At 44.4% G+C, this 12,341-nt stretch overlaps 1 protein-coding gene across 2 annotated transcripts; it reads left to right on the top strand.

Annotated features, from left to right (window-relative positions):
* The first annotated feature begins 24 nt into the window (after nucleotides 1-24).
* CSF2RB (colony stimulating factor 2 receptor beta common subunit) lies at nucleotides 25-11,998 on the top strand. 2 transcript variants are annotated; one of them, XM_015288212.4, is made up of 13 exons: nucleotides 25-183; nucleotides 778-907; nucleotides 2,695-2,879; nucleotides 3,194-3,339; nucleotides 3,809-3,974; nucleotides 4,361-4,490; nucleotides 4,597-4,757; nucleotides 5,209-5,354; nucleotides 5,458-5,629; nucleotides 6,577-6,667; nucleotides 6,918-6,987; nucleotides 9,191-9,294; nucleotides 9,576-11,998. In XM_015288212.4, the coding sequence occupies exons 1-13, from the start codon at nucleotides 114-116 to the stop codon at nucleotides 10,252-10,254; spliced, it is 2,250 nt and encodes a 749-aa protein (XP_015143698.1). In that variant the 5' UTR covers nucleotides 25-113; the 3' UTR covers nucleotides 10,255-11,998. The 2 variants fall into 2 exon arrangements, with proteins under 2 accessions (XP_015143698.1, XP_015143701.1); XM_015288215.4 differs by lacking the exon at nucleotides 778-907.
* The last annotated feature ends 343 nt before the right edge of the window (nucleotides 11,999-12,341 follow it).

The raw sequence follows: 12,341 nt of genomic DNA, 5'->3' as shown, positions 1-12,341 counted from the left end.
AGGTTCCCTAATTCAGTTTTACTTCCCTTTACAAGAAACAAAAACCAGAAGCTCTACAGTAAGACAAAAGGAAGCACTGGCAATGAAAACATTTATTTTCTGGAAAGGACAGAATGAAGATGAAAGGGTTTTTCATCTTTTTGTTAAATCTGCCAGTGGTCTTCAGTGATCAAGCCATTAAAGGTGAGTTTCAAATTTATAATTTCTTTTATCCAATTCTTGCCTTTTTCTTCTCTTTTTTGAACCTGTCTCCTCTCATCAGTTACTCTGCATAATTTGCTACTTCCTTTTGCTCCCACCTTCTCTGCTATAGGACGACAAGCATTCTGATAAAAAGCAGACAGTCTGTGGCAAGTGCAAGTGCAGATAGACAGGTGAGAGTGTGGAGAAGTGTGGAGTGTAAAGAAGTCCCATAGAACAACACACAAGCATGAAATAATCATCACATCCTCACTAACTGTGATATTCACTATGCCCAGACAACAGTCTCTGCTTGGAAGTCATACACTGGCGAGAAACACGTCTTGCAGGCTCAAAGGTCTCACTTCACTGTTGTTACTTGTACCTTGGCTTGACCCTTTTGTATTGTGGAGATGTGCAGAATGAACACAACTTCAAACATATTTTCACCAAGGGTCATTTTCTGATGCCATCAGAAGAGTGCTGCTATTGGTAGCTTCTCCATTCTGATGGCAGAATCATTGTAATTCCTGCTATCTCTCACTGTTTCCATCTGTAAGCAGTGGATCTTCTCTTTTGGCTGGTATGCCATTTCAGAAAGCGTTCCGATGAAGAGCTTGAGATGCCACAATGACTATAAGTCACTCATGACATGCACATGGAAGGAACATTCAGAGGCCCATGCCCTCCTTGGTTTGACTCTATACCACACGCGTGTTACTGAAAAGTAAGTATCTGAAATGGATCATGCTGGAAAAGAGTCCAAAGACTACTTGGCCACAACTTGGAATCTCTGGACGGGCAGTCAGGTTTTCAGAAAGTAACGGCTGTTACTGGGTTACAGTCCAAGTCGTACTTGCTTCTGATGCCTCTCCTAAAAAGGGGAGGACCTCTAATCATGTGCCAGTGGAGTTAATTTTATCATAGTTTCAATTATTTTCCCATAAGATTGTAGCAGAATCCTGGATAGGAAATATGAAGGGGCATGCAGGTGGCTGCTCATGAGGTAGAGAAGATAGATTTGAGAAGAAGAGTGGGCTTCAGGGTTATTCATAAACCTGTCAGGGAGAGATGCTTCCCGAGTTATTTTGACTGTTTGGGATCATCACTGAGAGTATGGTTTTGAGCACTTCTGAAGCCCTTGAATAGGCTATGCTTGTGAAAGGGTGGATATGGGTAAGTTCATCTGTGATGTCAATCTTCCTCCCAGAGATACCGGTCTGTTTATGAGAGTATCTCTATGCTGCATCTGTTTCCTTATGAAAAGGGAACAGAATCAGCAGACTTGATCAGTTGTGAGGATAAGAAAGGACACATAGGGAGGAGTAGTCAAGGAAGAGACGAAGAGAAAGATGGAAAGCTGAGAAGAAAATGCATTAGCATCGTGGGATACAGAAAGGAAAGGGATAAAAGGGAACACCTGATTTTCTTGTAGGTAAGAGAGACTTGATACACCCAAAAGCAGGTGAAATGAGCTGAAGGTCTTTGGAAAAGGACCTTGAAGCCAATCATTCTGGGAAAAATAAAATGGAAGGAAAGAAAAGGTGAAATAAAATTACTCTGATGTTGGGAGTCTGCTCTGGAACACTGTTTTTTGATGGAGTGTTTTCAGTGGCTGATACAGCAATCATGACTGGTCAGTCCCATCCTTACTTCAGAAATATCCGTGGTTTCCTTGCTCATACCCAACAGTTATCAATACTGCTGAATAATGCCTGCTGGCATATGGTTGGCTAAGAGGCCTTGTCGTGTCCTGAAGGACTGTAGCTGAGCTCAGATATCCACAGCTTTATCTGAACGGGAACAACGGGCATGAAGTCATAAGCTCAGGCAGAATTCCAGAGGCTACAAAAAGGAGTATTGCATCTCTTCAGCAGCCCAGAGCTCTGCATTCTCACAAAGCTTATCCTCTTCTGACCACCATAAAATATTGTTTTTAATCTTGACAATGCTGTTTGGCCTAGAGAAAGGCCATCTAAAATGATGCCTAGCCTTCTGGAGGAAGTTAATGAATACATAAGGTCTCTTGACAGAACAGAACTGCTAAGGCTACAGAAATACTTTTTGGCTGAATTAAAAAATGTTTAAGTGTCTTTCTGGCTCTGCCAAAGGAATTCCTTCAAGAAGCTAAGGGTCATCAGAAACTTTCTGGCCTTTCACTCAAAGTAAAAGATGCATTTCTCTGATATCATTTTTCATCAAACTATTTCTCACATAAAACTGTGAGATTACCAAGGGTTAGGCTGATAACTAACAGAACTATGCTGATATGAAAACAGCATATTCTGTTGCATACTTTGAAATGGGAACGCATTTGATAAAAGAATAATGGTGATAAAAATGGTAGTAAGAGTAATTGATGCAATATGGGAATAATAGTGATAATGAGGATATAACTTTCCACGTAAATTAGAGAAACATGATGGGATGGAATCGTTTACAGACATTTATTTTTGCATTAACTGTATAGCACCAGATCAGACCGTTATAGATTACTTTTTTATATACCCACAGTGTCAGTGAGGAGATGCACTGCGAAAAGGAGCTAGGAGAAGACTTACATGAGGCTTCAGATCCCTACACCCATTGGATTTGTTGGAAAACAGTCAAAGATTTTCAAAGCGGGGTGGATGACTATTACAGCTTCAAACCCCAGCAGATTCTCGAAGCACACCTTGAAGTTCATCCTTTCCAAAATGGTAAGGAATAAATCCCAAGGCAAATTTTTAAATGCTTTTGGGGGATTTTGGGTGGAGAACTTTCTTGATGTTCAATTAGGAGATGAATTGTCATTATATTGCAAAAACTGAGAAACAGTTCTACACTGAGATGGAAAAGGGCGAGTGTGGGAACAGGTGGACGTTGGAGGGGCACTCAACAAGCAGCTTCCTACGATAGGATCTGATAGGATAAGATATTGTGGAAATGAGCAAGCTTAACTACGTGTTTTGTTCCCCTCTTCATGTCCCTGTCCTCAGTATCGCATCTCATGTGTTGTACCTTCATCTTCCAGTTCAGCCCCTTCCACCTCAAAACCTCTCCGTCAGAGAAAGTTCAGGAGACTTCTTGCTGACCTGGACAGCACCTGATGGAAGCCAAGGGCTGGGCAGTGCATTGGAGTATGAAGTTGCTTACAAGCGGGAGTGGGAGTCCTGGGAGGTAAGAGCAGGAGGAGCTGGGCTGTCCCGCCCTGGCTGCAGCCTTGTGGCTGGTTGAGGGCTTTTGGTAAATGCCATGCAGGTGGGCAACCTTTCTGTTCTCGGGCACTATGAAGACTTGCAATAAATGCTGATTTAGTCCAGGTGGAAGGGGCTTTGTTTCTGTCTGCAAGTGTCTTCCCCGGTGAACTACCGCTTGTCCTGACTTGAATGCAAAAATCAATTCTTCACTGAGGAAAAGCAGTGCCATTGGGTTTTGAGCTGGAATTTATTTAACCCTGCATCCCTCCCACATGGATATAAAGCACATTTGAAGAGCAGCCTGTGGGCTCCAGTGGGAGCAAGGCAAAACACCTTTGAAAACGTTTCACGTGTATGGGACAGCTTGGAGATGCATCTCTACTCCTTCTCTGTCTTCCCTCCACCCCTCCCCACTGATTCCTGTTCTCCCTCCTTTCCCCTGCTGACAGAAGGCTGCTTCACGCCTGCTCTCCAACACCACTCGTTGCCATCTCAGCCACCTCATCCCAGGGAGCAGATACGTTGCCCGTGTGCGAGCCAGACCGGAGCAGGGCAGAGGCTTCTCTGGGCACTACAGCGAGTGGAGCACAGATGTGTCCTGGGAGACTCCTGAAGGTATAGGAGGATGGAGAGGGGCTGTGCAAGGCTGGGAGGTCAGGCTGAGAAGCCAGGGCAAGAGGTTGATCCTTGCGGGTCCCTTCCAAATGCACAAGTTGCAGGGGAAGCCCCCTGTAGTCATTGCTTTCTCTCAGGGAACCTCCACACTTGTTTCACTGGGATACCCCTAGCAATAATGAAATGGCTGGGGGCTGTGCCCCTCTGCAGGAGGTCTGGAGCACTCCATCTGACCTGACTGTGACTTGGGATGTGGCTCATGAAGAAGTCCGCTTATTGTCTTCCCTTGTGGTGTTGGTGTTGCTTGCACTTGGAAGGATAGGTACGAGCTAGAAGGGCATGGAGAAGTTTTCCTGCCTCTTAGCGTGCTCTGATCTTCTCTGTAGGTGGCATTCATCCCAGGAACCTTCATTGCCTCTTCAACGGTGCCTACCTGATGTGCAGCTGGGAAGTGAAGAAAGTGATTGCCACCTCTGTCATCTTTGGCTTGTTCTTCAGGCCCACTCCAGCATCAGTGTATGTGATCTGCCAGTGGCAGCATACTTCCCTCCGCCCTTCCTGTTGGGCTTCTGCTCTGTGCCATTCCTGCAGATCTCAGTGCCACCTACTTTTCTCCTCTCAGGGAAAAGGAGTGCTCTCCTGTGTATGAGAAGAATTTGCCCCATGTCCCATATGTGGTGCAGAGCTGTGGAATCCCTGTTAGCAATATCAGCAGTCGGAGCCAGTACCAAGTGTCTGTGCGGACCAAGACGGAGGAGAAATGGATAGAAGCCTACAAGAACAGTGAGTTGCTCTGCTGAGTCTTGCCTCTCCTGGGAGTTTTTTGGAGGGGTGCCTGTGTGGGCAAGATGCAATGAGGGCAATGGTAGTGAGGAAAGGTGTTTGGGAGGAAGAAGAGATCTGACCTGGTAAGGGAAGCATGCGGTTGATGTGGTGGATCAGACCCAGTGGAGCTCCCCGGGGTTTGTGCAGTGATCCCTGGAGCACAGCAGGAGATAGGGCTGATCTGCTGAGTGAGGCGTGCCAGGTGGATCGTCTCTGCCTGTACACACCTGGAGGTACCGCTGATATTTTCACAGAGTGGAGCAAGGGATAGTTCCCACAAAGGTAGAAGAAAATGGTACAAAGGCAACTGAAAATTTTTGGAAATGTGGTAGATGATTATGGAAGATGGTGAATGGGTGTGCTGGGTGTGTGTGTTGATATGTACTCTGAGATACTCTGTGTGTTCTAGTTAAGGTGCTGCCACCTGCAAATGTGTCAGTGGAACTGATGAAAAGCCAAGAGTATGAACTGAGGTGGAAAAAACACTCTTTACGGTATGGTTTCATCAAACAGAAGTACCAAGTCCAGTTCTGGATTCACAACCAGTATGAAAAGGTGAGGGATAGGAAGTGCAGGAGTCCTGGGTTTCTCTTTGCTTTGTGACTGGGGATGCCAGTTCCTCTCACCTCTTTCATGTGCGCTCCTTTCCTCTCCCCAGACTGTGCAGACAATAAATATTACCAATGATGAACCTCCCTTCATCTTCACTGATCAGATGCTGTCACCATCTGCAAAATACAGGGGAAGAATGCGTGCAATGGTGAATTATCAGGATTATCAGGGATACTGGAGTGAATGGAGTGAGGAGTTCACCTGGGAAACTGAGAACGGTACTTTTCAAGCAGGCTCTTTTTTGTCAGGCTTTGTGTACGCTTTTCGGATTAAATGCCTCTAGAGAAACAGGCATACATTCTCGTGATAGATGTTGCAGGTAGATCCAGCTACGTGACAGGCAGGGCTGCTTAACGTGGTAACTGTTCTGCGTGCACCCTTTCAGTGCAGCAGAAATGCTAACAAAGGCAGTGAGCAGGATGGAGCTTGTAAGCATCTTTCCAGCTTCCCTTCACCAGGCTAATACAGCTAACTGTGAAGGTTTCCACGTGGAGAATCAAGAAATGATCCTAGCCAAAGCTCACTGCTGTTTCCTGTTCCCAGTAATTTATTCTGCTTTTAGGAACGGAAGAGCCTGAGAATGCAGGAAGACAGAATAAGAATCAGCTTTTTCATTTTACAGATTGGCTGTGGCATTGTGTAAGACACATTGGAGTGTACTGGAGATGCAGATCTTATCAAGTTTATGCAGTTTCTGGAGTTAGAAGCAGAATGCCTGTGATTACTATAGTCACGTGCCCAAAGTTAAGCGACATTATAGAATTTGTCCCTGGGAAGCTTGAAGTAGCAAGATGTTCACCTTGATGTTCATCTACACCAATTAGCAGAGGCAGCTCAGGAGAATCTCTGAGGTTCCCGTCTCTCTGGGAGTGTACAAAGTCAGGCAACCTAAGACCTCTGAAAACATCTAGCGTCCAAGGGGAAGTTGGGTACCCAACCAGGCTTTTACTAGGATAAATTGTTTTCTCCAATGTCAATAAGAAGTAGAAAAAGAATCAGTGAGCGAAAAGATGACTTCCTTTGGACATCAATAAGGTATTCAGGACACATTTATTCTCTTCTACTTCCCAGATGTGCTTTCATGAAGAATGACCTGAATGCAAAACCTGTTATGGGAAGTGGAGCCTCAGATGTTGTCTCCCCATTTCTTTTTTCTCTCTTTCAGTTCTTTCACCAGTGGTTCTCCCACTGATGCTCCCAGTTATCATCATCACTTTGCTCGTTGTTGCTTATTGCAGCTTTAAGTATTTCCTCAGGTAAGTTTGCGCCGTGAGGAGGCGATTTAGCTGTGTGTTGGCCACGTTGGCCATGGGAGTGGAATAAAGGGTGAGGCACTGCTTGCTGCTGTGGGAGCCTTGATGTGTAGTGTCTGCCTTGTGCATGGCTGGACAATGGTGCGAGTTTGCTGCTGGTCTCCCGGGCCATGGTGGGGCCATGCAGAGCAGCACGGTGCATGAGGTGTAGTCTCTTCTTGCCAGAAGAACCTTGAAAACTGTGTTGTTGCAGGCAGAAGAAACTGTGGGAGGAAAAGATTCCAAACCCCAGCAAGAGTCTGCTGATCCAGAGCTACCTGAAGGTAAGTGTGATCTGTATCATAATCATAGAATCATAGAATGGCCTGGCTTGAAAAGGACCCGAATGATCACCTAGTTTCTACCCCCCTGCTATGTGCAGGGTCGCCAGCTACTAGACCAGGCTGCACAGAGCCACATCCGACCTGGCTTTGAATGCCTCCAGGGATGGTGTGTCCACAACCTCCTTGGGCAAGCGGGTCTAGTGTGTCATCACCCTTTGTGTGGAAAAACTTCTTCCTACTATCTAACCTAAACCTCCCCTGTCTCAGTTTAAGACCATTCCCCCTTGTCCTACCACTATCCACCATCATAAACAGCCATTCCCCCTGCTGTTTATACACTGCCTCCACTGGAAGGCCACAATGAGGTCTCCCTGGAGCCTTCTCTTCTCCAAGCTAAACAAGCCCAGTTCCCTCAACCTTTTCTCATAAAAGAGGTGATCCAGGCCTCTGATCATTTTAGTTGCCCTCCTCTGGACCCACTCCAAGAGCTCCATGTCCTTCCTGTACTGGGGGCCTCAGACCTGGATACAGTACTCCAGATGGGGCCTCACAAGAGCTGAGTAGAGGGGGACAATCTCCTCCCTCTCCCTGCTGGCCACTTTTGTATCTTTGAAGGTTCATTCTTTCTTTCTTCTTCATGAATCCCAATAATTCCAAGAGCTCCTCTTCACCTAGTCTGTCACCTAGTCTGCAAGGAACAGACACTTTAATTAGTCTGTTCCTTATTGGTAGGAGATGTTCATTCCATATGTAAGCTAGGAAATTTTCAGTACTTTAAGAAGTTAATTGACTGAATCAATCCAGTGTCATTGGAAACTTCATTAGCTGTTGCTTTTCTTTGTCTCCAGATAGTAACTATCCAAAGGGTTTTATAGTGAGATGGTAGGTCTGTTTAAGAAGCTTTTGTTTTGAGCGGTTGGATTTTCTGGAATAAACGTTACTACACATCTGTCTGTTACTAAGACAAACATCCTGTCTTAGAATGAGAGGAACACGCTTAGATAGAATTTGTTCAGTGAAGTATCCCTCCCTCCCTCCTTCCTCCAAATGTGGAAAAGGAAAGAGTGGAATAGGCATTTCTGAATTTTGGTGGTAAAACACTTCAGTCTGGCAAGAGTAGAACTTCTAATTCTGTAGTGTCCCCACTCCACTCCCACTGCACTCCCAAACATGTTTTTGTGCAACAGTTGACTGTATTCTATCTCAGTTACCTGGCAATACAATAGTTAAAGTTATTACATGACTTTTATGTGAGGCAAATGGACACTTACCATATCTACATTTGTGTGTGAGTGAGTGCCAGGACCTGGCACTTGGTCTTGTTAAAGCTCATACAATGGCCTCAGCTCATCAATCCAGCTTGCCCAGATCTCTCTGTAGAGTTTTCCTACCCTCAGGCAGATGGACACTTCCTCACAGTGTGGTGTCATTTGCAAATTTACTGATGGGACACTTAATCTCCTTGTCCAGACTGTCAATAATGATATTAAACAGGGCCAGCCCAATAGTGACCCCTGGAGAATGCATCATCTGCATTTAACTCCATTCACCACTACTCTCTGAGCCTAGCCTTCCAGCCAGTCTTTTTTACCCAGCGAAGAGTACAGCTACCTAAGCCATGGATTGCCAGCTTCTCTAGGAAAATACTGTGAGAGACAGAGTCAAAGACTTTACTAAAGGCTAGACAGAGTACATCCAGAGCCTTTCCCTCATCCACTAGATGGGTCACCTGGTTGTAGAAGGAGATATAGACCTGCCTTTTGTGAACCCACGATGGCATGACCTGATTCCCTGGCTGTCTTGCATGTACTGTGTGATTGCACTCAAGATGATCTGCTCCAAGACCTTCGCAATATGATAACCTGCTTCCCCATCCACAAGCATTCAATGCCTTAATTTCATGGTTTTGAAAGTTTCCATTCCTGCACTGAATCATCTTAACCCATGTTTTGTAAACATTCCAATAATTCTGTTTCTCTGGTCACCTCATATAGATGATAGATTTTCAACCTTGATAGGCGAAATGTTCCCAGAGAAGAGAAAACAACTATTTCAATCAGTGAAGTTGTACCCAACATTACTAGAGCATACCGCCAGATGCTTTAGGCTACTTGTTTTCCTTCTCCATAAGCAATGTGTGGGTCTTGATTCTACTGCTGGAAAGACACCTTTCATGTCTGCTCTACTTTCTTTTCTTTTCCAGAAAGTTCCTCTAAGAAACGAGTGTGCAAGCAGGCAGCTGGACATCAACAAATGCAGCCTTGCAGAGAACATGGATCAGCCTAGCTTCCTTCAAGTTGTAGACAGGTGAATAAAGTGCACATTGCAGTCACACTGTGAATCACACACTCATAGAACTCCCTAACTCATGGGTAGCCATAGTCAAACATTCTGTCACCAGAAAGCCCATGGCAGTTACTTTTGAGCTTGGGGTACAATTTGGTGCTACCTGGTTTAACTTGCTCACCTATACAGATCATTCTAACCATATGCATAGCTACTTCAGTTTTCTACTAAGCTTGTGTTTCTGCTTCGTGTTTAACACAAATACATACCTCATGAGCAACTTTTAACTGTCCCTCATTCAGGCAGACCAAGACTTTGGCAGAGCCCCCTGAAGCGCAGACTGAAAGGATGGAGGTTTCTTCTGCTGCATTGGATCCACAGAACCCATACCATGCTTTAAATGTGCCAGAGCATGCCCCAGTTGTCTGCCCAAGTCAGATTCCTGGCCATTCATTTTCTGTTTCAAGGACAAACGGTGCTGATGCAAGTATAACTTCCCAGACAGCAATCACTTGCTTTGCTTTCAATGGCCCATACTTGTACAGCCCAGTCATGTCCTCTCAGCCTGAGATGCATCAGACCCTGGAAGTGACCTCGAATCCAATGGGAAAACAGGAGAAAGCAGTGTCTCTACAGTACGTGAGTCTTCCAGACAAAGCCAGTCCCCAGGCTGCGCAGAGACAAGAGCAGCCGGGAGCAGGTCCTCTGCAGCCCTTCCTGCTCCCAGATCAGAAGGAAGTGATGCGTTATCTCAACGATGAGAAGGAAGTTTCACCACTTCCCACCACCTGTGAGAAAAGCACAGATGTGAGAACAGAAGAGCAGAAATCTCCAGAGGCTCCTGGCTGTCCCACATTCCTTCAGCAGTGCCCCTTGGAGTACATCACCACAGACAGCCTGTTACTGCCATCAACCAGCAATGCCACACACCTGCCTCTTGTCACTGCTGGGGGCAAACCCTGTGACACGCAGGAGCCCTAGCAGGCCATTCAGCTTTTCAAAAGCCTGAAATCAGACGATTACTTCTCCTGGCAGCAATCTTTGAGGATCACAGAAATCTGCTAAAGGAGCAAGTATCAATGAATAGCAAGGCTAAGAGTAGCTGAAAGAGGTTGCAGCTATTTGATAAAAACAAACTCTGCAAGCGAATAAGTAACAATTCCTTTTTCTGTCTTCCAGTGCAAAGTGTTAAAAGCCATGGCTTGATCTCATCCTCAGTGACCTTTGCAATTTTGTCATGAAAGACAATCTAAATATTGCCATGTTGAGAGACATGGTATTTTTTGAACTTTTTGGCTTAACATGGAGGTATTGCTGAGATATATATATTATTGGAGGAAATCCCAAGGACTCCATCAGTACAGTAAAAGGAATGGAACAAGATGAGAGAAAAGATGTGAAGGTGCAGAAGCCTGTGTCTGATGGGGCTTTTCCATTTCTATATGTTAAAATATAAAATTTTTTTCTTTTAAGTTCATTGGATGTTTATGCATGTTATATTTCATCTTAACTATGTGACTTCTTTTTTTTTTTTTTTTTCTTCATAAGCTGTATTGAAAAGGAGGAACCACTTTTTTTTGGTCATGAGTAAGAAAGCTAGTTTCTTCCAGGCTGTATGGTTGTGCTCTATCTAGGCTGGTACTAAAAGAAGGCGTTCAAATTCATATGCAAATCAGGTATCTGGATTCAGATCTCCGATATACATCATCTTGATGGGCCTTGCATTGCTTCAGTTTTAATAACCAAGAAGAATAGGCAGTGGGAGAATTTCTGCTCCACTCAGGGCTTTCAAATGAAGTTCATTTACGTTGTGATCAGAACTCTGAGCGCTGTCTTTTCCTCCTGCGCTTCACTGGGCGTTTGAAGAGACAGCTCTTGGAGACAGGATTTATGGATACAAAGATGTTTATAGGTAGAAAAACATGACCCCACAGAGCAGCATGAATAATGTGAAAATTACTTGAGGAGCCTGGAACTTGAAGAGTAACATGCCATTATCCAGAAAGGGAAGCTGAATGGTGGTTTTCTTCAGCAACTGTAACAATCATCTTGGAACAGAAAGAATTTCTGCTATAACGATTAGCTGTGCAATATCCACCTAAGCATTATTAAAGAAAATATGTAGTGGACAGTGGAAGCAGGAGAATAACTTACAGCTACTCTGTGTTAGAGAAGTCCACTTATTACAGAGATACAGAATCAAAGCTTCCATAAATTTTGTCTTTGTCTTACATTCCTTTCTGCATGAGGCCTAGTTGCAGTTGGAATGCTAAAATCATACAATTCTGCTTTTTATTGGCTTTAGGACTGTTTCATTTCCTAGGTCTTAGCCTTCCTGATCAGTAGCTCAAGCCCCAGAGTTACTGTGCAAAAGGACGTTGCGGCTACCTTCCCTCATGCTAGGTACTGATATTCAGGAAAGGAAGCATTATGATGGTTGGGCTATATAATCATAGTGGTCTTTCCAACTTTAATGCTTCTGTGATTCTGATGACACAGGATGCACGTGTAACAGGCTCTAGTGATTAGGTTTGCCACAAAGCAGTTCAAGTCCCTCACCCGGTATATCTGAGAGGTGATTCCCCCTGTATTTCCTAGGTTGCCAAAAAAAGAGAAATAGATATCTCCATTAAAAGTGTGGATCACCTTTTACAACTCTCTGACTCAAACTACAAAGATTCTGCCTGCGTTTTGACAGTAATAAATTTTCTCTTTCTTACTCTCAGGTAATAAGTTTCTTATTGCTTTATAAGAATAAATCTCAACCAGAAATGTATTATCAGACTTTGCTTGAGATTCAGGTACTAAGTATATTGGGACCTCAATAGTTCCATGACAATCCATGTGGAACTAGCCAGTTGTTCTGTTTCTTTTACATGAAGAAGGAAATTGAGGGTGAATAGTTAAATAGAAAAGGAAACAGCAATGGAAAGCCCGCAGAACAGCAGCTGGAGAATTTCTTAGAAAACTGTATCTCTACAGCGTAATGCAAAACAAGCCCAACCCATCCTGCCAACTGCTATACACTTGTTTATACACTGTCAAACACATTTGTACACAGTCTTATT

The sequence above is a fragment of the Gallus gallus genome, chromosome 1 (assembly GCF_016699485.2).
Source record: "Gallus gallus isolate bGalGal1 chromosome 1, bGalGal1.mat.broiler.GRCg7b, whole genome shotgun sequence".
Taxonomy (NCBI): Eukaryota; Metazoa; Chordata; class Aves; order Galliformes; family Phasianidae; genus Gallus; species Gallus gallus.
Note: the sequence above shows the minus strand (reverse complement) of the source record. Positions and strands in the feature narration are given on the sequence as shown.

Excerpts from the sequence above, each read along its gene's own strand:
- CSF2RB (XM_015288212.4), top strand. The coding sequence starts at position 114 with ATGAAGATGAAAGGGTTTTTCATCTTTTTGTTAAATCTGCCAGTGGTC. Across the intron at positions 908-2,694 it reads CACACGCGTGTTACTGAAAA|TGTCAGTGAGGAGATGCACT; the intron begins GTAAGTATCTGA and ends ATATACCCACAG. Across the intron at positions 6,988-9,190 it reads TGATCCAGAGCTACCTGAAG|AAAGTTCCTCTAAGAAACGA; the intron begins GTAAGTGTGATC and ends TTTCTTTTCCAG.